The 23,996-nt window shown below is 41.6% G+C and overlaps 1 protein-coding gene across 1 annotated transcript in view; it reads right to left on the bottom strand.

Moving 5' to 3' along the window:
- LOC146835053 (vitamin D3 hydroxylase-associated protein-like) overlaps nt 1–23,996 on the bottom strand; it is a 411,367-nt gene that overhangs the window by 13,848 nt on the left and 373,523 nt on the right. The window contains exons 13-14 of the mRNA XM_085602722.1: nt 18,189–18,297; nt 205–350 (exon numbers count right to left, since the gene is read on the bottom strand). Coding sequence (XP_085458848.1) covers nt 205–350; nt 18,189–18,297 — 255 coding nt within the window. The remainder of the gene's footprint in view (nt 1–204; nt 351–18,188; nt 18,298–23,996) is intronic.

Raw genomic sequence — 23,996 nt, 5'->3', positions numbered from 1 at the left:
GTGTTTGGGTTCTATTGGCCTACAACCAGCATAAGAATAGCTATCAGATACAGCATCCTGAGGATTTCCACCTTATTCCAGCACTGAGGGCAACACACACAGGATGGAAGAAAGTTTCACAATATCTCAGGGCAATTTCCACTTCTCCTGTTATTTAACTCATACACTAGTGTTCAAGAGTTTAGGCCCAAGATACACACAAACCTTTTTCATGAGTCTGTCGAACTTGTCATTATTGTACTCCTTGTAGTCCTTCAAACGTCTCTCATCATCCTGTGTCACGGTACCTACAGGCACTACACCGGCTGGGAAGTTCAAAATATTGTACTGTGCTGTAAAGCAAGCAGCAGCTGAAACAGAAAAAGAATAGGAAACAGTGTATGAAATAAGACACCTCTTCTGCCTTGTTAAAAACAGAAATATCAGAACCTTCTATATTTTGGATTAACATTAGTATATGCACAGGGTAGTGTAGAGGTCCAAGGCACAGACAGATGGCAGATTCTGACCTGCTTGCAAATATCATTTACCCAGGCTAAAACGCTATTTTAGATACCACTGAAGTCCTGATTAAACAAATACAAATGTGGTGGAAATACAAACCGTCAATTTGGCAGAGGGTTTTGCTTCTCAAGAACAAAAAAAACTACAAAATAAAAGGATAAACAAAAATTTAAAACACGCATTCATTGATAACAATAGACCTTGTCTTTGCTGCTGGGCACTGACCTAGTGGCATCCAATGTGCGTGCTCATTCATGGTGGCCATCTTGTAATACATTTTCTTTGTTTCTTGGGAAAAAAACCTCATAAGATGCCCATCGTATATATGTGTGTGTGCGCACACAGCGTGCTTTTTCTAATAGATTTTCTTATATTTTTCTAAACAACATTATAAGATCTTTGGTATCCGTATGCATGAATAAATGGAGGCCTACATTTAATGGTTTTATATACACAAGATAACAGGCGGCCATTATGATATGGTTTTTAAAACAAATATGAAAATCTATTACACGATAGTTATTGTGCATGTGGATGATTTTTAAATGGTTTGGTAATTTAACAATCATTGGCAAAGCCAAAAGTATGGCTTGTTCCAATGCCAAGTACAGGGCAGCACATGACAGTGGGAGCACATGCTGCAGTGGTGTTGGGAGTGGATTGGGTGGGTCACAGAGAAAATAGGGGGCAGAACAATGGAGAGGTCATGACAAGACCATTGAAAGCCTTATGTAACCTTCCATGAAATGCCATGGCTTTAACGATGGCCCACACAGTCACTGGCAACTCCTAAAAAATGGCAGCAGCAAATAGCTGAAGGCAGCAGACCTAAAACCAACTCTCTGTACTGTGTATGTGTATGACTGAAAGCAACGTTTATGCCCTGGTAGTATGAGCTTTCTGATACAAAGTTACAGCTCTCTATAGTCAACATCTAAAAAAATCAATAATAGCACAACACACATCCACAGTGTAGGAAATGTTTTATATAAACGTTCTTTATTGAGTGTCTATTAATTTCAATCCCAAAAGAAATCAACAATATGCTGTTGCCATCGAGAACAGAGACACAGGGAAAAATAGCACAAACGTCACAAAAATACAGTTCATGAAGAATGGATGTACATAGGGTGATACCCAACGTCAAGAACCAACGCGTGCAGGCCCTTTCTAAAATGAAGTAAGTCCGTAGAGGACCTTGGAGTGGCAGGGAGCTTATTCCAGAGTTGGGCTGCTCTGATCATAAAATCTCAACCACCCTGGCTTTTATTGCAGAATTTTGCATCACATATTATGTTTGTCATGGAAGAACAGAGAAATCTACCGAGAACATACCTTTTAAGTCTTTATGTGGATGTAATGGGCCCTTTCCCTGTAGTGCTTAAAAAACCCATGCACAGGGCTATTCTCTACCTAATAGGAAGCCAGGGCAATTCTCTCCTGGCACTGGAAGCAGAAGATCTCCTTGGCCACTTCAGAGCCAACTTGGCTGCTGAGGCCTGAACTCGCTGCAGCCGCTTCAGTAAAAACTCTGGTAATCCGAGTAGCAGTGGGTTGCTATCGTCAAGCCTGCTCAGAATCACCCTTTTCACAATGAGAGTCTTAGCGTGCGGTGGAAGCATTTGTAAAAGTTTCCTTAACCCTCAGAGAAGGGCAAAACAAGTGCCCACCACTTTATTTATGTAACTTTCTAAGGTAAGCTTGTTGTCAAAATAGAAATTTGGGACCATTGTTCCACTTCAATTTCCTTAATCAGTGGCCAGAAATATGAGGGGAGTTTCTTGGTGACTTTTATGGCTGGACAGCATAGAACTTCAGGTTTATCCCCATTAAATTTTAGTGAATTACAGTCCAGCTGTCTTGCAATATCACTTATGCAGTTGTGAAAGGCCATCAAAGCATCTAGTTTCCTATTTTTGATGGGCAGAATCAGTTGGGTATAGTCCTCGTAATTAACCATAAGATGTTATGTGACTTCATTAATAAGGGTCCCATATAGTTGTTAAAGAGGACTGGACTAAGTGCTGACCCTTGTGGAACTCCATACTAGGTGATTTAAAAGTCAGAGTAGTAGGGAGGCATTGAGACCGCTAGAGAACTGTCTGACAAATAAGACTTCATCCAGTCAATTCATGCACCGCTGTCCCAGTCCTGGCCAGTCTTTCCAGTAGAGTTTTGTGGTTCACAGTATCAAAAGCAGCTGATGAATCAAGCATTGTCAACACCACTGACTGGCCAGTGGTCACCCTTATCTGGAGCTCATCCATGGCTAGAAGCAGAGCAGACCCCATACCATGACCTGGTCTGAACCCGTATTTCTCCTTCTCTAGGAGATTTTGTTCTTCCAGATGGCAAGTTTTTGCTCACAAAGCATTCCAGGATTTTTTCCGGAAAAGGCAAAAGTCATACAAGCCTATATTTACTAAAGACCAAAGGGTTCACTGAAGGTTTCTTCAACAAGGGAGCCACTGTAGCCTTTGTCCAAGCTCAGGAAACGTACCAGATTTTAGCGATTAATTACATACTTTCAGTATGTCACATCGGGTCTAAAGGTGACCAAATGTATTAGACAGTGCAAATGCTCTGAAACTCTTACTGGTCAGTGGTCGAGAGCTTCCAGCTTACTATTGTGGCTGGCATGGATCTCAAATGGATCATAGCTTGACATTATTATGTCTTCAATAATCTTTTTAATCTCACTGTTAAAAAACTCTGCAGATTGTCATTGTTCTTCCTCTCACATGGATCTGCCCCGTCAAAGCTCCAGGCTCAACGCGTTGGCTGACCAATCTTTTTACCTACAAAATTTAAATGAAAATTAAAGTGGACACTTAGTTTAAAGAACTTTTCGGACTTTTTTATTCGTGCACCCCCATTTCTCATTTTCTATTGACGTTTGATCTGGAGCACAGTAGCGCCATTCAGCGGCTGGCGTTTGGGGTAGATTGCACGACAACTATTACATTTATCTCAAGAACTGGTGTGAGGTGCGGCAAGAAGGGCCCGCCGTTGTTTCAGTTGGAATATTGTTCTTCTGGGCCAGCAAGCACTCAACATCATCTGGAACCAAAAATACCACGGTTTGATGACAATAGAGAGGAGATGGCACAGGACTTATTTGGAAGGAATACTAACCTACCACAAACAGGACCCACTACACAGAATACATTGGGACCACGTGCTCTATTTGTGAAATTGGAACACCTAAAAAAACAGGAGTTATCAAGGTGGTGGGATGGGGTGACCCTTCAGCAGTACATAGATAATAAGAAAGTACCAAGAGGGTTACGTATCCTTATTTTTCCCACGTTTGAGGACCTTAGTGAGGAATTGCTAAATGAATGAGAGGCTAACTTAGAAGGTGCCTCTTTGATAATGATGCAGATTTTGATCAGACATGCCATAGAGAAAGGGGCGAAACTCTTATCAGAGATTGAATCTATAGAAAAGGAAATTGAAGGTTGTGGCAACAAGGAATTAATTGATAAAAACTATGATATTCTCCAAAAAGTGATTGAGGGTCATCAAAACTATCTAAAAGAGAAGAAATTACGTAAGATCAGTCGGGACGACAGATTACAGGGAGGGGAGGATCTATACATTTGCCAAAAAATATGACACAACTTTGGTGGCGGATGATAAAAAACGATCCAGGGAGGCTAGTGAAGATACAAGATCAGTAAGCAGCACTTCCCTGTCATCTGTTGGGAGCACATCATCGAATACTAATCCCAATGTACACCCTTTAGGGGTGGAAGCCACAACCTTCCAAAAAGAAATGGCCAGACTCAAGATAAGTGGCAATCAAGCAAAAAAGATACAACAGCAAAAAAGACAAGGAGAGGGGGCAGAAGGGGGCAAGGATGGTGTGGCAGAAGACTTACTAAGAAGGTCAGAGAGGGGAAAAGTCAAACAAAAGTAGAAAAACTTGGAGTGACAACGAATGAGGGGGATGGGGAGTACTCCGATCTAAGAGTGGTTAACCTGTCCAGCAAGATATTGGATACTGATGAGACAAACTTGTTATGTAGAGGGCTGGGATTTTGTCCCACACAGGGTGGTGACTTCACAAATGTACATGTAGATCTTTTCAAATTTAGCAGAATGTTAAAATTAAAAGATTTTTTCAACGATAAACTGCCTCCGAATAAACTCTCTGATGAGATAAGACAAACAGACCTCACAATAGCGGAGGTTAAAAATATTCAATGCTTACGGTCACTATGTGATGGGGAGGAGGTGGAAATGCATACGATTCTAGATGATCTTGACATTAGGGAGAACATCACGAAAGAAAGTGGGTTACGTCCCAGGTCCAAGTTTACCCCAATGACATATCATGGAAATATTGACATCTTTACTGAGCGGGTCAGTGAGGGTTTATACCAATTGGAAAAACAAAGTAGGTGTATAAACAATCAGCAACACAACCTCACACCTGGAGAGAGACTAGCACTAAAAAGGTTGAAGAATGATAATAACATCGTCATTAGGGAATCTGATAAAGGTGGTAACGTTGTGGTCATGGATATAAAAGACTACAAAGGTGAAATAGAACGACAAATTGGGGACAACGAATGTTATGGTAGATTGGACCACAATCCCACAAGGGAACTGATTATAGAAATCAGCTCAAAGCTAAGGGAATGGAGAGATATGGGTCTGATCAGTGAACAGGAATACAGATACCTTAAAACAGAGAATCCCAGATTCCCCTGTATTTACATCCTTCCCAAAGTGCACAAAAAGGGGAACTTCCCCCCAGGGAGACCGATCATTTCAGGTATTGGGTCTGTCACCGAGAAGATGTCTGAATTCATTGACCTCAGAATTAACAAACATGTCCTAGATCTCCCGTCTTATGTTCAGGACAGTAAGGATATTTTAAATAAATTCCAAGATTTTGAGTGGTCCGATGAACTCCTATTTGTCACCTTTGATGTCACCAGTTTATATACTTGCATCCAACATGAGTATGGCCTCAAGGCTGTTGAATTCTACTTGGACAGGGAGAATGCAGATCAGTTTGACCAAAATCAAATGATCATGGAAATGTTGAAGTTAGTCCTGAATAGGAACTATTTCCTATACGACGACGTCTGGTACCATCAGAGGAGAGGTACGGCCATGGGGTCCAGGTTTGCCCCCTCTTATGCCTGTCTTTTCATGGGATGGTATGAGAGGGGGCATGCGTGGGGAAGATGTGCCTCCCCCTGGACCAAATTCATCGTGTTCTGGGGGAGGTACATCGATGATATCATCTGCCTCTGGTCGGGTTCTGTTTTACAACTTCAGGACTATTTTGAATACCTTAACTCTAATCCATTTAATGTTAAACTCACAATGGAATTCAGTAATGAGAAAATCAATTTTTTGGATTTACAATTCTATATACAAGATGGGCACATCCATAGCACTTTATATCGCAAAGACACCGCGTGTAATGCAGTTTTACATCCAGAAAGTGCACATGCTAGCTCTACTATTAAAAATATTCCTTATGGGGAGATGGTACGTGTCAGACGTAATTGCAGTGAGGAATCTAATTTTGACATAAATCTTCAACAAGTCAAGAAAAGGTTTCTGTCCAGGGGATACAAAAAAGAGATTGTGGAAAAGGCAGAAAAAAGAGCACGTGTACTAACCAGAGAGACCACCTTAATATCAACAAAAAAACAGAACAGGAGTACAAACAAGAATAGTGACAATAACATCAGGTTCGTGACCCAGTATACCTCACATAGCAGTGCAATTTTTAAGCTGCTGAAGAGGCATTGGAATCTCCTATGTGAGATACCTGGTCTACAGAAAGTGGTTCACATAAATCCATCAATCACATATAGGCGCGGGAAAACACTAAGGAATGAGTTATGCCCGAGTTACATTAGAAAAGGTAGTAACAATCAATCAACATGGTTACCACCTAAACCAGAAGGTTTCTTTACCTGTACAATGTGTAACATCTGTGAACTGGGGATCAATAGAATTAAGAACTTTTCATACAATGGCTCCCGAAACTATAACATCTACAATTTCATTAATTGTAATACTATGTTCGTTGTCTACGTGATTGGATGCCCTTGTGGAACCATTTACGTAGGCAGTACCAAACGTAGCTTAAAAATCAGAATTCAAGAACATAGGAGGGCTATACTCAAACGTGACTCCAGATATCCTATGATGGAACATTTTGTTAATAAACATGAGGGTCTTGCCAATTTCTGGTTCCATGCTATTGAACATGTGAAAAGTGCAGAAAGAGGAGGTGATCGTGAACTGCAGCTAAGGCAATGTGAGGCAAAATGGATTTGCAGATTACGTAGTGCTATTCAAGGATTTAATAGTGATAATGAAATGCACTACTTTCTTGAAAATGATTAAAGCACAGAAATGAATGGTCAGGAATTTTTTGCAATTTTCAGGAATGGTGTAAAATGGAATATTTGTTTATTAGATATTGGCACAACTATAGAATGGATGTGACCAAATCGGTGGCTATAACCATCCCCAGTGATTTATTTTCCTTTTGTTTTCCATCATACTTTCTATCTCTGTTTCCTTATGAACACGTGGTGATGGACTCTGAAACATGGGGTACATATTTTAACATTTGTTCCTAACTCATACCTTTAGCACTCTCTCACACTTTGTCTGGTTCCATCGTGTGTGACATAGGTCTGGATTCCTTATTTTGTTTATTCGTTTAGATCTACTTTTACTTTTAATTCATCATTTTTTGTTGATTTTACATGCGAATAGTAGTTGTTAAGCAACATTCCCATCACTCATGCTTGATGGGATATGACTAACTATCCATGCGCTTACACATCTGAACCCCCCTCATGGTCACTAGTAACACCTGTCACGTGAATATGGCTTGCTCTCCCACGTTACAGGCTCTCTTCCCCTCTTATTGCTACTCATTACAAATGATCGGTCTAGTTAATTATCTTGTTGAATATGATACTCCAATCTTAGATATCCGTTTTGCAATATTACAGTCAGATCTTTATGATTCTGTACATTTATTGCCAAATGTCTGTTTATTCATTGAAATTCACCAGGATTCTACTAGAGACATTTTTTCTATCTTAATGCATAGAGTAGTATCCAGCTTAGGTGGTACTTTCGTTTTGGAACATATTGCCCATTCTAAAATGGCGCCTTCGCGCTTTTAATATATGCAAATGAACATCTTTGTTCTTCTCTTCGGCTTGTTTAAATGAACCACAACTTATTTGATATTATTTTTCAATCAATTTTTTGTTTTCGTGTTTGATTAAATAGAGTGATATACCGTCAGTATCGTGTTTGTTTACAATTACTTACATACTTTTATACGTTCGGAACATACTGCCCATTCCAAAATGGTGCTTCGTTTTTCTATATATGCACACGTACATCCCTGCTCTCTTTTTTCGTATTTTTAAGATGATTCACGACTAATGTGACATTATTTTTGCATTATTGCCTTTTCGATTTTGATTAAATCGAGTTACGTACCGTTAATACCGTACGCTTTCACAGCTATTCATATACTCCTAAAATTTTTAGAAGATAAATATTTTCAAATTTATTATGTCGTTCAAACATTCTTGTTAGATTAAAATACTGTTAATACTATTCTGCTGGTATGTTCTTAACTTCTTAATAATGGACGCCGACTTAGGTTTGGATCCTATGGACCACTACCCTGACTTATATTCACTTGGATTGGCTGCCTTCAGCTGAGGGGGCGGAGTCACGTATATTTATCTACAATGGCGGGCTGTTCACTCTGCAACGAGGAAGACGCCGTCGTATTGATTACTCTGTCTAGGTTATTGCCGGTGAGTTTACACGTGCAGGAATGTTGTTATGCCTGTGGGAAAGGACTACAGCTTGTATTCGTAGCTGTTGGTTATTGTATGTTTATTGGCTGTTTTCAGCTGAGGGGGCGGAGTTACGTATTTTTATCCACCATGGCGGGCTGTTCTCTCTACAATGAGGAACTCGCCGTCATACTGATTACTCTGTCCTGGCTATTGCCGGTGAGTTTTTACGTTCATGAACATTATAATGCTTGTGGGAACGGACTACAGCTTGCACTCGTAGCTGTTGGTTATTGTTTGTCCTGCCTTTAAAGTTTTGGTTTCGAAGCGATTGCCTTCATGGTGCCGATTCTGGAGCTCATACTTGGAATATGTATTCATGCATATATTTGTAATGTTATTTTTTGTGGCAATGGGCTGTCTGTGTACAACACGGCGAAATTTGACTCAGACATAGTATTGATTAGCAATGAGGGCGCCTCACATGTTTCTCGAGTGTGCAACTGGTTGTTTGGGGCGAGCCCTGTTTACTCTTGCGCCTACTGGATTGAATTGTTCTCAGCGCTGTTGTGCGCACTTCATACATTTTTTCGCTGTTAACCGGTTCATATGCTTTGTAATTACTGTTTGACATACTTTTACGTTGTTATACGGACGCCATATAGTGAATGCACTTAGAGAGATTTTATGTAGATAATTTAAAGGGATTATATGTAGTTAAATTATAGTTACATTAGCATTTTCACTCTGTTATGGACCACCAGTTATCAAAAATTGGGTCATTATGCTTCTTTACAGAAACTTGAAGTACTTGACTTCGTGGAAATTATAAGACTTGTCCTTTCACAGGAAAATACATACTGATTTAAGGTATGCTCACCTCTTTGGATTGGACTGCTCTTCTTCTTCTTTTTTCAAACATTCACGATACTTTGTATTTATCTTTTATCTTTTTTCTTTCATTTCTCTGTTTTTTTTCTATATTTTAAAAATTTATATTTATTTTCATTATTTATAAATATTTTCTGACTTTTTTTTTTATGCTCATAAAACCTGATGAGGTTCAATTATTTGGTGTTTAGGAAAACCTAACAGGCTGATAATTCTCTAATAGCCTAAAAAAACCCAATTAATTCTCGTTTCCCAAAAAACTTTGTTTGTACAAATGTTTTTATCGTGATGTAAATGTGTCCAATGTCGATTGGTGCGATTCCATGGGCACTTTTTAATGTTGTTGAAAATCTGTCTTGTCTGTATGATTTTCATACTATATGGTCATTTGTTCATGTTGTAAGTCCTGTGTTTTATGATTTATTGGTAATATTTATGTTGTTTTATCATGTTACAGCCCTGATGAAGTTCCCCTTGAGGGAATGAAACGCGTTGGCTGACCAATCTTTTTACCTACAAAATTTAAATGAAAATTAAAGTGGACACTTAGTTTAAAGAACTTTTCGGACTTTTTTATTCGTGCACCCCCATTTCTCATTTTCTATAAATGTATTAGACAGTGCAAATGCTCTGAAACTCTTACTGGTCAGTGGTCGAGAGCTTCCAGCTTACTATTGTGGCTGGCATGGATCTCAAATGGATCATAGCTTGACATTATTATGTCTTCAATAATCTTTTTAATCTCACTGTTAAAAAACTCTGCAGATTGTCATTGTTCTTCCTCTCACATGGATCGGCCCCTTCAAAGCTCCAGGCCCTGCCCCCTATTTGTCACCTGCAGCCCATAGCTATCTCAACCTTTTGATGTTTCCCTGCTGTAGGGATTATCCCAGCTCCCTGAAACCTGCCATTTCTTCCTTCCCAGATAGGTGAGTTTGGTCTCCCCATCCTGGAGCAGGTATTCTAGTGAACAATAAATGTAGCTGTGTTCTTTTGGCATTCTGCAACTTAATGTCCTCTCTTGTTGATGGTGATCTCCTATCCTCTCAACCATCTAGGGCACTTGTCGCTTTAGAGCTTCGTTCTGGGGGTCTTCTACATTCACCTCTTCACAAGGCCCAAAACAAGGGCAAGTGGTTTTTTTTTTTCATATGGGCTTTGCCCAATGGAATTAATCCACTTACCTGCTCTGCTGACATGTGCATGTTGATCGCCAAACACCTTGCAGAATTAAGGATTTTTCATCTGATCCTTGCACTCATAGGACAATCTAGCAACATCAAATGTGAGATTGCTTGTGTGCTCTCTAACAGAGACATTATTTGTGTGCGATTTTTCCCTTCAAAGCCACGTTAACTCTGGTATGTTGAAAGAGGTGTGGCGCCACGGCCAGGGCGACTGACTCTGGAATATGGGGATCACGGTTCGATCCCTGGCGCCGGCGGCAGATTAGCCCAGTACCCTGTGACTCTGGGCAATAGCTTGCTTAATCTTCCCGACGGCCCCCAGCGCCTAAAGACCCTTACGGGTGATTGTTCGTGCTTTAAAAATGTGGATTATTATTATTATTATCAGTAAAAACCCAACTCAAAGGAGACTGGGTGAATATTGAATGGAGATACAGCGCAACACAATAATTGCAGCTAAAATAAAGATAAGAATGTTGAACCAGAGATTTTATGTAATAGATACTGAAATAGCAATGTACAGAAATATATTCAGTAAAACTATTTATCAAATGGCATAAAGAACACAAATTGAATGAATAAGAATTAACAAAACTCAAACGAAAATTTCACTTGCAGCAAAGGACACCAACTTTACAAATCAAATATTCTGTAACTCTTTAAACATTATTGTTAGGGTCTGCATAGCCCTTGAAAAGTGATTTCACAAGACCCGGGGTGGGAGGGGCTTCAGTAGTAACACATCTAAGTGTTGATGGGGGCCAGACAGCTATGTGACCCATATGCCTAGTGAACTGGAAACAGACTTTAAAAGGCATCTTATAGCATGCATTACATTTCAACGCAAGCTAAACAACGCTTGCCTGAACCACTCATATGTGTGGGTAAGGCAGTCAGCGTTCTAGCTGCTGGAAGCCGGGGAGAGGGACCGGAAAGGAGGACCTGTGCAAAGGACGGGGACATGACGAGGTAAGTTAGGCTGGGACTGGGGGGTAGGTTTTAAGGGAGGGAGTCAGCAATAGATTTCGTGACGTAAGGTAGGTTTGAAGTGAGGGGGCATTTTTGAGGTTCACGGTGGGGTGCTGGGGTTGGGTTTGGTTTTAAGGTAGGCGGCAGAGTTTTAGGGAAACGGTCAGGTGGGGGAAAAGTCTGTGAAATGTTTGTTGTGGCTCAGAGGCAAGATTAAAAGAAGGGAAGATCTGCAAGGCATCAGATTTAGTGGCAACCTTACGAAAATGAGCAGTATCCTGCTCCACATTTTAGAAGCATAAAAACAGTAATCATGAAGGTCGGACTAGGCGGATGTCTTGCATGTCCTGGAGTGAAATTCCAGCATATATTTATAGTTTTGAAAGTAGAGCAACAACTGACTGTTAGTGATAGTGCATCCAAAAAGATTGAAAATCCTGCTAATGAGACCCCTCCTCCAATGGGCTTCTAGTAAGGCCAATACTTGCCCTTCTCCCATAATTGACTGTAGGGGAAAATATCTTTGTGAGCCCTAACAGGTAGAATCTCCAGAAGCTTGCACTGGTTGATAAACATGGCTTTATCCTTCAGACAAGATCTAGAGAAAAGGGAAACAGAAGAGGAAGAAAAAATGGGGTTGGACTGTCCTTCTTTCTCTGTGAGCAGCAGTTATCCTGCAACTTGCACTCAATATTTTAAAACAAACAGATGATCATGAGTAACCTAGGGTAATGCTATTTATAGATAATTATTACAATTACACCTACACAGCCTCCGGGATAGAAGTGTGACATTCACTCCTGTCTACCTTGCCAGAAACCCCGCCAACAATTGCCAATGTTCTTCGGACTAAATATCCAATGGTATAACTCAAGGAAGCTGTCTCTCCTTCCACATTCATTTCCTTTTATCTAATGACTCTCCAATGTGTGCTTTACCAGTTGGGTTTTATAACCACGCCCATGCGGGTTGCTACACTGGTAGCATGACCACCTACATCTGAACACGCTTGAGACTGTGGCCGAGAACAACTTAGATACTGACAAGAAGGGTGGAACAGTTCTCAATCCTTCCCTGCATACCACTAAGCCACCCTCAGGGGGAAGAGGGGCGCTTAACTGGCATGGCTCCACCGTCAAATCCCTAGGGGTTTGTCTTTATCATTACCCGAAAGACCGCTTCGACTACAACTTGCGACCCGCATTGAGAGCACTAAAATCGAAAGTGCAATTCTGGAAGAAACTGCCACTGGACACTACAGACAAGCTAGCCCTATCAAAAATGGTGATCTTGCCTTCGCTCCTCTTCTACTTTATGAACCTGCTTGTGGCTCCTCCCCTGAGTTTCTTCCACAAACTTGATATGCTGTTGGGAGAAATTATTTGGGGAAACAAACGTCACAGAAGAACCCTGGAAAAACTGCAGCTGCCAACCAGAGGGAGATGATTAAGTGCCCCGTCATTCGAGACCTATTACCTGGCAGCGCAATTGCAATGGGTTGCCATCTGGCTAGCAGGCAGCAACCTAGAGGGGAGACCTATCACAGACCACATCCTCTGATGGCAATCATGATCCAAGGCGTCCCGCTTCCCAAAGTCATACTCCACAGTCTCTGCTGGTACAGGTGGGCGCAAAGGCTTTGCTAGAATACACCTCCTCAGGTGTCACATTCACCCGTATACCCCAGGGCTCCTTTTTGAGCCTACCGCGCTTTCCAGGCACATATTCAGCTGCAAAATTGTGGAGTTTGCAGGACCCATCACTGGTCACAACTCGCAACCTTTTTACCGACACACACCTTATTTTCTTTTAACAACTCCAAACGGACTATGAAGTCCCGCCGACACAATTCCTTACATTCCAACAAGTTCACAGCACGTCACACCCTCTGGTTCACTTAGGATGAAGAACCTCTGACCCATACCGTGCTACAAACACTACTTGCCATGGGCGAGTGGCATCACGTGATCACACGGATCTACAGAGCGATACGCAATGACACATCCCTAGGGCCCTTATTTAACAAACAGGAAGACAATTTGGGGAGGATACAGAATGACTCTGAGTGGAAAAAAGCCGTAGCATTTCTGCAACAAGTTTAAATAAATGCCCAATTTAAAAAAATCCGATTCTTCACCCTACACCGAGCGTATATGAATCCTGTGCAGCTTAACTGCTATTTCCCCACGACGGACATCCATTGCCCCTGCTGTAATTCGGGAGAGACCTACCTCTGTCACATGCTATGATCCTGACGAGCCCTCATGCACTACTGGCAAGCAAGCAGTACATAAGACACTGCGGGAGGTCATAGCACTCACACACATATTCTCCGGAGAGGCCTGTGCATTAGGTATTTTCAAATGAAAATAGCGATATAAGGTGATGACATGCTTTGCAGGCCTGGCACTCTTACTTGCTAAGAGAGCTCTTTCCTTCAGATTAGGGCTCGTCCACCCAGCCAGTGGCGCATGGCAGGGTGCAATGCATAAATAGGGGAAAGTAGAGGGAAAATCTCAACAACATGAAGAATCGCGCCACCTACTCAAGCGCCTGATCTCACAGGAGTTGGACACTCTTTTAACACACTATATGCAACAAACGGTCATGGACGATATTACCCCGTGAGCCCAACAGGCCTGGCTACCAACTCCCTTGCAGCTCGAACTCCCCGCCCTCGCCTGGAGTGCCTCCAAGCACACACACCTCTATCTCAGCCCCCTATCTACATCCACTCCCCGGAGGATTAGAGCCAATCACCAGCATTTCTGTACCCGGCTTTAATCATTATTGCAACACTGCTACAGCTGCAGACAAGACATCCCACTAAAAAGTCAGACCTACCCCTCACCCGCTCCACATCCCCCTGTTTGAAACTGCCAATCTGTTGGGTAAATGCTTTTGTACTACAAGGCTGCTCCAATGCCTCTTGCTATCAAAAGGTCCAAATGTGCCAATGATACCTTGCTTGTTAATGTATTGAAAAGTTCTTGCCCACTTTTGTGACCCTCCCTTAGCCAAGGGACTTTGCTGCTCTACCCATGTTTTATTGACAAACTCCAATAAAAACAGTATATAAAAAAACCTAAATATAGTGGTTCCAAAAGTGATTGTGATCAGTCGTCATTAAATAATTAAAGGTCTTCCAGTCTGTGGGCATTCTAAGGTGTCCCTAGGGAGCACATGTTCACCAGTTAATTGGAAAAAGGGCCCTATCATATTGTGCCAAAAATGAAACCATACAGATGCCAAAATAAACAAGCATTAGCATTTAGATGTAACTGAAGTACTTCAATACATCACTGGACACCCCTGTTAAGTAAGAAACAAGAGCTTGAAGTGTTTAAAAAGGCTACAGTCCTTCTTTACTAGATGTCTCTCGAGTCAAAAGCAATCGGCTAAAAAGTCTTTCAGACCGCTACAGTACCTCAAATCGTTACTAGATGTCCCTTTTGAGTTAGATGCGATTGCTTCACATGTCCTTACACAGGACTTAGGGTGTGTGGTTTCAACATAAAAATTTACATAAACACGTCTCCTAATTCAATGATGAGACCTTGTTTAGGAATAATACATTTTGTGTTTTCTCTTGCTGTTGAATCTACAGGTAAGTCAGGAATAGGAGAGATCCAAGATGTATCTGCGTCAAAGTTACTTTCGCCCGATTCACTAAGGTAAACTTAGGCGTTTGGTCTGAACCTAAACCAAACTTCTAAGTTTATGACTTTGAAAATTCACAAAGGGCATTTTCGAGTACTATCTTTATGTCTACACTCTTCGCCCGAGTGCAGACTTAAAGATAGCACTTTGTAAATGCCCTTTGTGAATTCCCAAAGTCGTAAACTTAAACGTTTGTTCTAAGTTTAGACCAAACGCCTAATCTTACCTTTGTGAATTGGGTCCCTTGATGGTGACTTCTTTACTTCCAGTCGTAGAGTCTCTAGTATTCCTAACCTCTTCCTACTTGATGCTTTGATACCAGTTCTACTCATAACACAAGTAAGTGCTTTTCAGAGGTTGGAGTGGAAGTGAAGTTGGAGGAATGGAATGGAACATAGTCTCGTATTGGTGGTGCAGAGTTCTGAATATATATTTGCAAACCCACAACTATGCAAATGAGCACCTCGAAGTTTGAACTAGGGTAGGAGTTTTAGATTAAAAGTAATTCGCTCACGTTATCAATCAAACAGTCTTTATTTCGACTTCATGTCATAAAAGACAATTTTAAAAACAAAAACTCACCATTATTTACAAAAAACACATTTAAAACATTCGCTCACGTTAAAAGTGATTGTATCCTTGTATAACACATCAGCAACATAATACTGACAAGCTAGACAAATTACAAAAACATGATTCACACCAATGTTTATGTGTGTCCTCAGTACCCTTACATTCTCATAGAACATCTGGACCAAAATTCTATTTAGAAATGGATATTCTCTCATGATGAGAAATAATTGAAAAGGAAATTGCTCTCAATTGGAAGACTGAAAGAGGAGAATAGAGTTTCATCATAAAAATAATAAATTATATTTCTGAAAGTATGCCACAGTGGTGTCTAACCACAATTCTTCAGCCCTTGAGAAGCAAAGTTTATCATTCATGAAAAAAAGTTTGAAAATTATATAGTACTCCAATGTGCAACACAGTGACTCAACCAGATTTAGAAGATGTATCAAAGTGGTTCGATACATTTCAAGGAATGTCTGGCCATTACCAGAATGAAATAGAGACAAAGAAATCCTCTAATGCTAATTTTCTACTAAAGAGTTAGTAAGAACAAGCATGTTCAAATTGACTAGCAGTAACACTGAAAACCTATTGGTATATAAAAGGAGATAAAAACAATAAGAGAGTTCTGAGCCTCAGATGTTGAATCAAATTTCAGGACTTACTATTTGTAGATGATGGCCCAGAGCTAGGACTCTTTGCTAAATCTGGATGTACTATGGTAAAGACCAAGGGGCATATCAACAAGGGGTGGCGATAATATTATCGCCGCTTTAGAGCACGTTTTCGGGCGAAAAGCGGCGATAATATTATCGCATTATCAACAAGGACACGCTAGCGCGTGTTTCCTTTCAATAGCACCCCTTGTCAGCACGCCTCCTATCGCATCGCTAATGAGATGCAAAGGAGGCGTGCCTGACAAGACTCCCTTGGGAAATATCGCTAACCCAGCTTCGTCATATTGAAAACAAAGGTTAGAGATATTTAAAATCACATTAAGTATGCCTTAACGCAGGAATTTAACGTCTCTTAAATGCCTGACTAAGGCATACCTAACATGAGGGGTGGATTGTGTGGCTAAGACCACAGGCCCTATCATCTAGGATATCACCATTTTCCACCTTGGAAAACGGCGATATCCACACTATCTCTGGAATTTTTATTGTCTCGGTGATGCACGTTGTTGATAACGCGGTAACCTGGCGATAAATTCCAGAGAGAGCCGGCAATAAATATGCAAGCGCTAAGCGCGCTTTGCGATATTTATCCCCAGCCCTTGATAATATGCCCCCAAATGGTATTTCGAAATACATGGTAAAAACATACTATACCAAAATTACTACAAATACTTCCACATAAAATCACATTTTTATTCCTACCAGTCTTTTACAGGTGTGCACAGTTTACAGGATTTCCATGAATGTAACTGGAATAACATTGTTACTCTAACTATACTGGTGTCCAAAAATTTAATGACAATACCAATACTACACATTGTTACTAGAAAATAATTTTTATTCTTGACAAAGCTAAAACAACTCATTCATTCAAGTTATTTATTATCATATTAGACAATTACAAAGGGGTACTCTTCTGTTTCAAATCCAGTAATAATATATGTCCAGGTCTGTGGATATTTTCAAAAACATTTTACATAAAGGAAACTAGAAGGATCTGAGAAGCGAGGGGCACTCAGACTACCACTACAAATAGCCAACGCAAAGTAGGGTGGCTATGTCTTAACTATTGGGCCACATCTAAAGAAGCTTCTACACTTGCTCTTGTGAGAAGCAAGACATCAAATTCGCATCACCGAGCCACTAAAAGCGAAGTAGAACAAACTGTCTATCCAAAGACTTGACATATTCTTCATATGTTAGACATTTCCACAAAAAGCTTAAAAAATACTAGAAGCACGTAAAAATGAAAGAAAGTCCATCAAAACTCAAGTCTTTTCAATACTGTGAGTGGACAGCTTACTTGAGAATATCATTATAAATTTCGGGCAAGACTCCGAGAGCTGTACCACATCATGCTGGCTATAGGCACCTTTCATACCTGATTGGATGTTTACCACACTATTATACCTTTTCTTTTGTCTTGTCAGTTTTTTTTATCCTCTGCTCTCTGAAGTAACCATAACTTTACATGCAGCTCATTATAAAACCCAACAACAATTAAATAAAAATATTGATGGATTAATGAGTTCTTGCTGTGTACAAGGATATAGGCCTGATTCACAAACCTTTATTTCATACAAATTAAGGAGTATGTCACATCTACTAATAGACATTTCTTTGTGAATTGGGCCCACAGAAAACACTTTTCTTTCTATTTTATGCATAGAGAAAGTTGATACATTAGATGATAGCTAGCACAGGTATCATGAGAGTATATAACTAGCTTTTTAACCAAGATGTTTCAATTTGGGAAAATTAAGGTCTCAAATGCAAATGCTGTAAAACTTTTTCCATTAAAGGGTGATATTTCAGTTAGCCCAGAAATTAGTAAGAACTCCGGCGATGTGATGCAGAACATATTTTCAGCCTCTAGTTAAAAGCAGAAATAAAGTACCCCTCATTTGATACATTACCGAGTAGTTTTCCAGGGAATCCAATATTAAATGCCGGACCCAACATTGGGCCTAACAGAACATCTAAATTCAGCCTCCTCCATTCTGCAATAAATGCTTGGCAGTAGTCCTGAGTAAAAGGAGAAAAAACAAGGTAATCTGACAGTGAGATTATTGTCATTACCATGAAATTATGTATCTCTCTCAAAAAGCTACAATTCAAAATCATTTGAAGCCTCACAAAGAAAAGTCTCTAAATTTCAAAGAGAAATTATTACGCCCAGAGACTCAAAAGGCTGACGAAGCAAATTGATAGTGCAAAACTCAGCATCCCTAAATAGGGTTTATGAAGATCTTTGAAGGCCTTCCTTAGTAAACCTGAAATTTCAATGAAATAAATATAGAGTCTGGAAGAAGGGTGTGAGAGAGAAGGGCTTTCTCAGGTATTTTTGTACTTTGGATATATAATTAGATATTGAGGGGAAGCATAGCTGAAGTGTCTTTCAGATAAAGGGGTCAGGATATATCAGTGAAGTTCAGATCAAGGGGTCAGGATACATTAGTGCAAGAATGAGGTTATATTTTCCACAGAAAAGCTCATTTACATCCTTCCACAGAAAGATAAGAGGAAAACATCCTTCACAATCTACAGTGGTAGTTACATAGATACGTTTGAAGATTAGGTAGGATTTCAATATTCAGTCTAAATGTGCACTGGATCCATGCTGCACCTCATTAATGAGTCCCAACAAGGCTCAAACCAGCATAACGTTGAGTGTGAACCAGACATAGTCTGGCAGCTCCAGCTGGCTGATTCTATTGCAGCAGGACCTAGGCTGATTTTATTGGCTGCTCCTAGACTACAGTGGCGCCTGTAACAAAAAAGAGGCTAGAGATGGCTCAGATAATTTCCAATGGCTGAATCTTTTGCAAGCATTCGACCGATCAACTTTTAGTATTTTACTGTTTTGTATGATCCTGTGCCCTAAACAATTGTCCACGGTTTGCGGGCTAATCTACAATTTTTATATAATTGGGTATACCCAGTGACGGCGCTGACTTCGGGTGGGAGCTTCATGTTTGCAAGTATATTACGGTTTTAAAAGCACTTGCTGCTGCGTTCCTGGTCTTCAGTAATTTTGAGGCAACAATAAAAATGTTAAGATAACTCTGGTGATAAAAGTTCATCCTAGAGACAAATTGGAGAGTTGTCTAGTGGAAGTTTTGACTCATGGTAAGGTAGCACAGAAGGTTAATGTGTCTGCTGCACAGAACATGCAACATGCAGATCACAAAGTGCATATAATTTAAATAGGTCAGTGGATTACTGCTTTTGTTAGAGAGGTCCTTTTGTTACTTGCAGTTTATAAGTATAACTCCTAACAGAGAACAGTGAGCTCTTAACTGTCATCAAAGAACTGCATGCAAACTGCAAGGTATAAATTAGAGTCTTATGTTTTTTCCCCCGTCTTTGATTATTCTAATGTTGCAAAAAGAGTTGATTTGGATAGAAATTAATTCTGATTATTAAAGAGAACCCCAACCATGGTGTTATGTAGGTTTTAAATTCTGAGCTTGTGTTTCTCCAGACCAATCACTATTAAACTATACTGCGTACTAGTATGGATGTCACATGACTCCTACACCTTGTAGTCCTCTGTCTTATGTAACATTTCCTATAAAGTGATTTACAGATGTATGATCAATTGTATCTGGGGAATGTGTATGATTTAAAGTGTTCTGACACCCTACACTGTTCTGAGTGGCACTATAAAATAAATCAAATGCATTTAAGAGAGAAAGAGTGGCTATGGAGACTTGAGGGGTCCTGTTAAAGGATGGTAGTTAGGGACTCCGTGGTGTCGGTGGTCACCAGCACTAAAGTCGGCCCTTGGTATACTTTTACATTTGAAGTTGTGTTATATCACATTCTAGTGACGGTGAGTCCTTAGCGGTGTGGGGGCGTTGACCCCCTGACCTTCCCACTTCATTTCAGAAATACAGTGGGATGACCTGAGGGCTGTGTTACTTGAACTCCACATATCAGATTGACTGGTGTTTTCACTGTGGCGACCCTGATATGCTCAGTTCAAGCTCCTGCAATAAACAGATGAAAGGCAGCTGAGAAGCAGAGGCACAGCCCTGCAGGCGTCCGATGGAGAGCTGTGTTTGCCTGCTCCAGCCAGTCCTAGCACTGCTCTTATGCTGTTTCGCATCGTAACCAGGAAGAGAGCAGTGCTTGTATTGGCTCAGATGCCATTGTCCAGCAAGCGGAGCGAGGCAGGAGGAACTTCGGGTGTACATGTGCTGCAGAACATCGTCAAGAAAGGAAGGAATATGCTACTTACCAGTATGCATCTGTTCTTGGCATGTAGAGCTGCAGATATATACACTGTGCATAGATCGCCATCTGGTGTTGGGCCCGGATGTTTGCAGTTTGTTTTTCTTCTTGGACAATGTTTGGAAGTCACGAATTCGGTGACTCCTCCTTCGGTCCGTACTGCGCATGGGCTTCGGCTCCATCCTCAGATTGTTTTTCGCCAGCAGGGAAAAGATGGAGCGTAGTGATAATAGTAAGAAACCCATGTGTGTTGTATCTAAATAAGATAGACTGGAACGGATACAGGTAGCCGGGGAGGCGGGTGGGCGTGTATATATCTGCAGCTCTACATGCCAAGAACAGATGCATACTGGTAAGTAGCATATTCCGTTCGAGGCATATGAGCTGCAGATTATACACTGTGCATACATTACATAGCAGTACCCAACCTTAGCGGCGACCACCCGTATCCGTTGCAGTGGTTTGAAACAGTGTCTTTAGTACAGCCTGGCCCACACTAGCTTGTTGTTTGGAGTGCACGTCTACACAGTAATGTTTTGTGAAGGTGTGCGGTGGTGACCATGTGGCTGCTTTGCAGATGTCATCTAAGGGTATATTCCCTAGAAAAGCCATAGAAGCCCCTATCTTTCTTGTAGAGTGGGCTTTAGGTGGGACAGATAATGTTCTTTTTGCTTTGTGATAGCAAATTTGTATGCACTTTACAATCCACCTAGCTATCCCTGATTTTGAGATGGGGTTGCCTTTATGCGGTGGAAAAAAACGGTAATTCCACCGATTGATTGAGATGGAAGGGGGAAATGACCTTAGGCAGAAATTTTGGATTTGTGCGAAGTATCACCTTACTGTGATGTATCTGTAGAAAGGGTTCCTGTATAGTGAACGCTTGTATTTCACTAACCCGTCTAAGGGAAGTGATAGCTACGAGAAAAGCTGTTTTCCAAGTAAGGAACTGTAGCTCACATTTATGCATTGGTTCGAAAGGCGGACCCATGAGCCTTGTAAGAACTACGTTTAGATTCCACACAGGTGACGGTGGTGCCCTGGGCGGAATTACTCGTTTGAGGCCTTCCATGAAAGCTTTAATAGCAGGCACTCTGAACAGTGATAAATGCTGTCTGTTTTGTGGGTAAGCAGCAATTGCTGCGAGGTGTAAGCGAATGGATGAGTATGCCAGATTACACCTTTGTAGATGGAGCAGGTAGGATATGATGTGCTGTATGGATACATCTAGGGGGTTGATTGTATTGTTACGGCAGTAAACAACAAATCTCTTCCACTTAGCGGCATAGCATGCTCGAGTGGTAGGGCGTCTGGCTTCCCTGATAATGTTCATGCAATCAGGGGGAAGGTTAAGGTATCCAAATTATAAGATTTCAGGAGCCAGATCGCAAGGTTGAGCTGAGCTGGGTCCGGGTGCCTGATTTCTCCATGGTTCTGGGTTAGGAGGCATGGGGACAGGTGCAGTTACTGATGTGGTATCACTGAGAGCTGTAGTAATGAGGTGTACCACGGCTGCCTGGCCCATGTTGGAGCTACCAGAATGAGTGTGAGGGAGTGCTGTTGTAGCTTCCTTACCACTAATGGAATTAGCGGGATAGGTGGAAAGGCGTATGCAAATCTGCCTGACCAGTTCATCCATATCGCATTGCCTTTGGACAATGGGTGTGGGTATCTGGCGGCGAAGCTTGGGCATTTTTTGTTTTCATGGGTGGCGAAGAGGTCTATCTGAGGATGCCCCCACTTGTGAAAGAATGGGTGAAGAACTTGTGGATGCAGTTCCTATTCGTGCATTTGCTGCGTTTGTCTGCTGAGCAGATCTGCCATGGTGTTTTGTATCCCTGGGACGTGTTGTGCCAGGAGAAAGATTTTTTGTGGGATTGCCCATCGCCATATGCTCTGTGCTAAGCGAGAGAGCTGTCCCCCCCTGTTTTTGAATGTAGTACATTGCAGTCATATTGTCTGTGCGAATGAGGACTGCCTTGGCTGAGATTTGTTTCTGGAACGATTTCAGGGCTAGAAAGATCGCCAATAACTCCAGATGGTTGATGTGGAGTAACTTTTGTTGTGGCGTCCATATCCCTTGCACTGTAAGGTGTAATAGGTGCGCTCCCCAGCCGGAGAGCGATGCGTCCGTTGTTAGAATTACCTGAGGAACCGGGTCCAGGAACGGTCGCCCTTTGGAAAGATTTGTGGTGTTCCACCACTGCAGAGAGCGATGGGTGCGACCGTCCACCAACACCAGATCCGTCAGTCGCCCCTGGGCCTGGTTCCACTGGCGCGCTAGGCACTCTTGGAGTGGACGCATGTGGAGTCTTGCATGAGGCACTATGAAGATGCAAGATGCCATCATCCCTATTAGCTTCATGAACACTCTTGCTGGGAGAGAGTGCTGAAGAATGAATCTTTGGCGCAAGGCTTGTATGCTTGCGATTCTGGCTGAATTGGGATAGGCTATAGCTTTAGGTGTCTATAGTGGCACCTAGGTATTGCTTTGTGTGAGACGGTATCAGCTGGGACTTTTGGTGGTTCACTGTGAAACCTAGCTGGTGGAGTATTTGGATGGTAGTGTGTGTATGATGCACACATTGGTTGTAGGACGCGGATTTTATTAGCCATTCGTCCAAGTAAGGGAAGACGTGAATGTGTTGTCTTCTGAGGTGTGCCGCCACTACTGCTAGGCATTTGGTAAACACTCTCGGTGCGGTAGTGACCCCGAAGGGGAGAACCTTGAACTGATAATGTTGGCCGTCCACTACAAATCTGAGGTACTTCCTGTGAGAAGGGTGTATTGGAATATGAAAGTATGCGTCTTTCAAGTCCAGGGTAGTGAGAAAGTCGTCCTGGCAGAGGAGTGGGAGGACTTGTTGGAGAGTTACCATGTGAAAATGGTCTGAATGTATGTATGCATTTAGGGGCCGGAGGTCTAGAATGGGCCGTAGAGTCCCGTCTTTCTTTGGTATCAGAAAGTACAGAGAGTAGACCCCTAAATTTTGTTGATTGATGGGGACCTGCTCTATAGCTTGTTTTTGCAGGAGGGAGATCACCTCTTGTTTCAGCAGGATGGTATGTTCTTGTGACATTGTACGGTGCCTGGGTGGAATATTTGGGGGGGTAGATGTTAGTTCGAGACAGTACCCTGACCGAATAATTTGGGTCACCCATTTGTCTGATGTTATGGTCTCCTAGGTTTGAAAAAAAGTCTTGTAGTCTGCCCCCGACCGGAGTGGAATGGTCTGGGGGGAGCGGGGGAAAGTCATTGTGTGGGCGGTGTAGCAGAACGGGCGGTTTTGGTTTTGCCCCTGCCTTTATTATTGTTCCCTCTATATCCACCTCTTTGATAGCCCTTTGTGAAGGTAGTCTGAGGAGGGGACTTGTAGGACGTAGAGGCGTTATCGGCAGAGTAACCCCTGCCAGTGCCTCGAAAGGAGGAACGACGAAAGGAGCGCCTAGGAGTGGGGGATTGTAATGCTCCCATAGACTTCGCCGTA

This window comes from Triturus cristatus, chromosome 4_2, assembly GCF_964204655.1.
Source record: "Triturus cristatus chromosome 4_2, aTriCri1.1, whole genome shotgun sequence".
NCBI lineage: Eukaryota > Metazoa > Chordata > Amphibia > Caudata > Salamandridae > Triturus > Triturus cristatus.
This window is presented reverse-complemented; position numbering and strand designations above follow the sequence as displayed.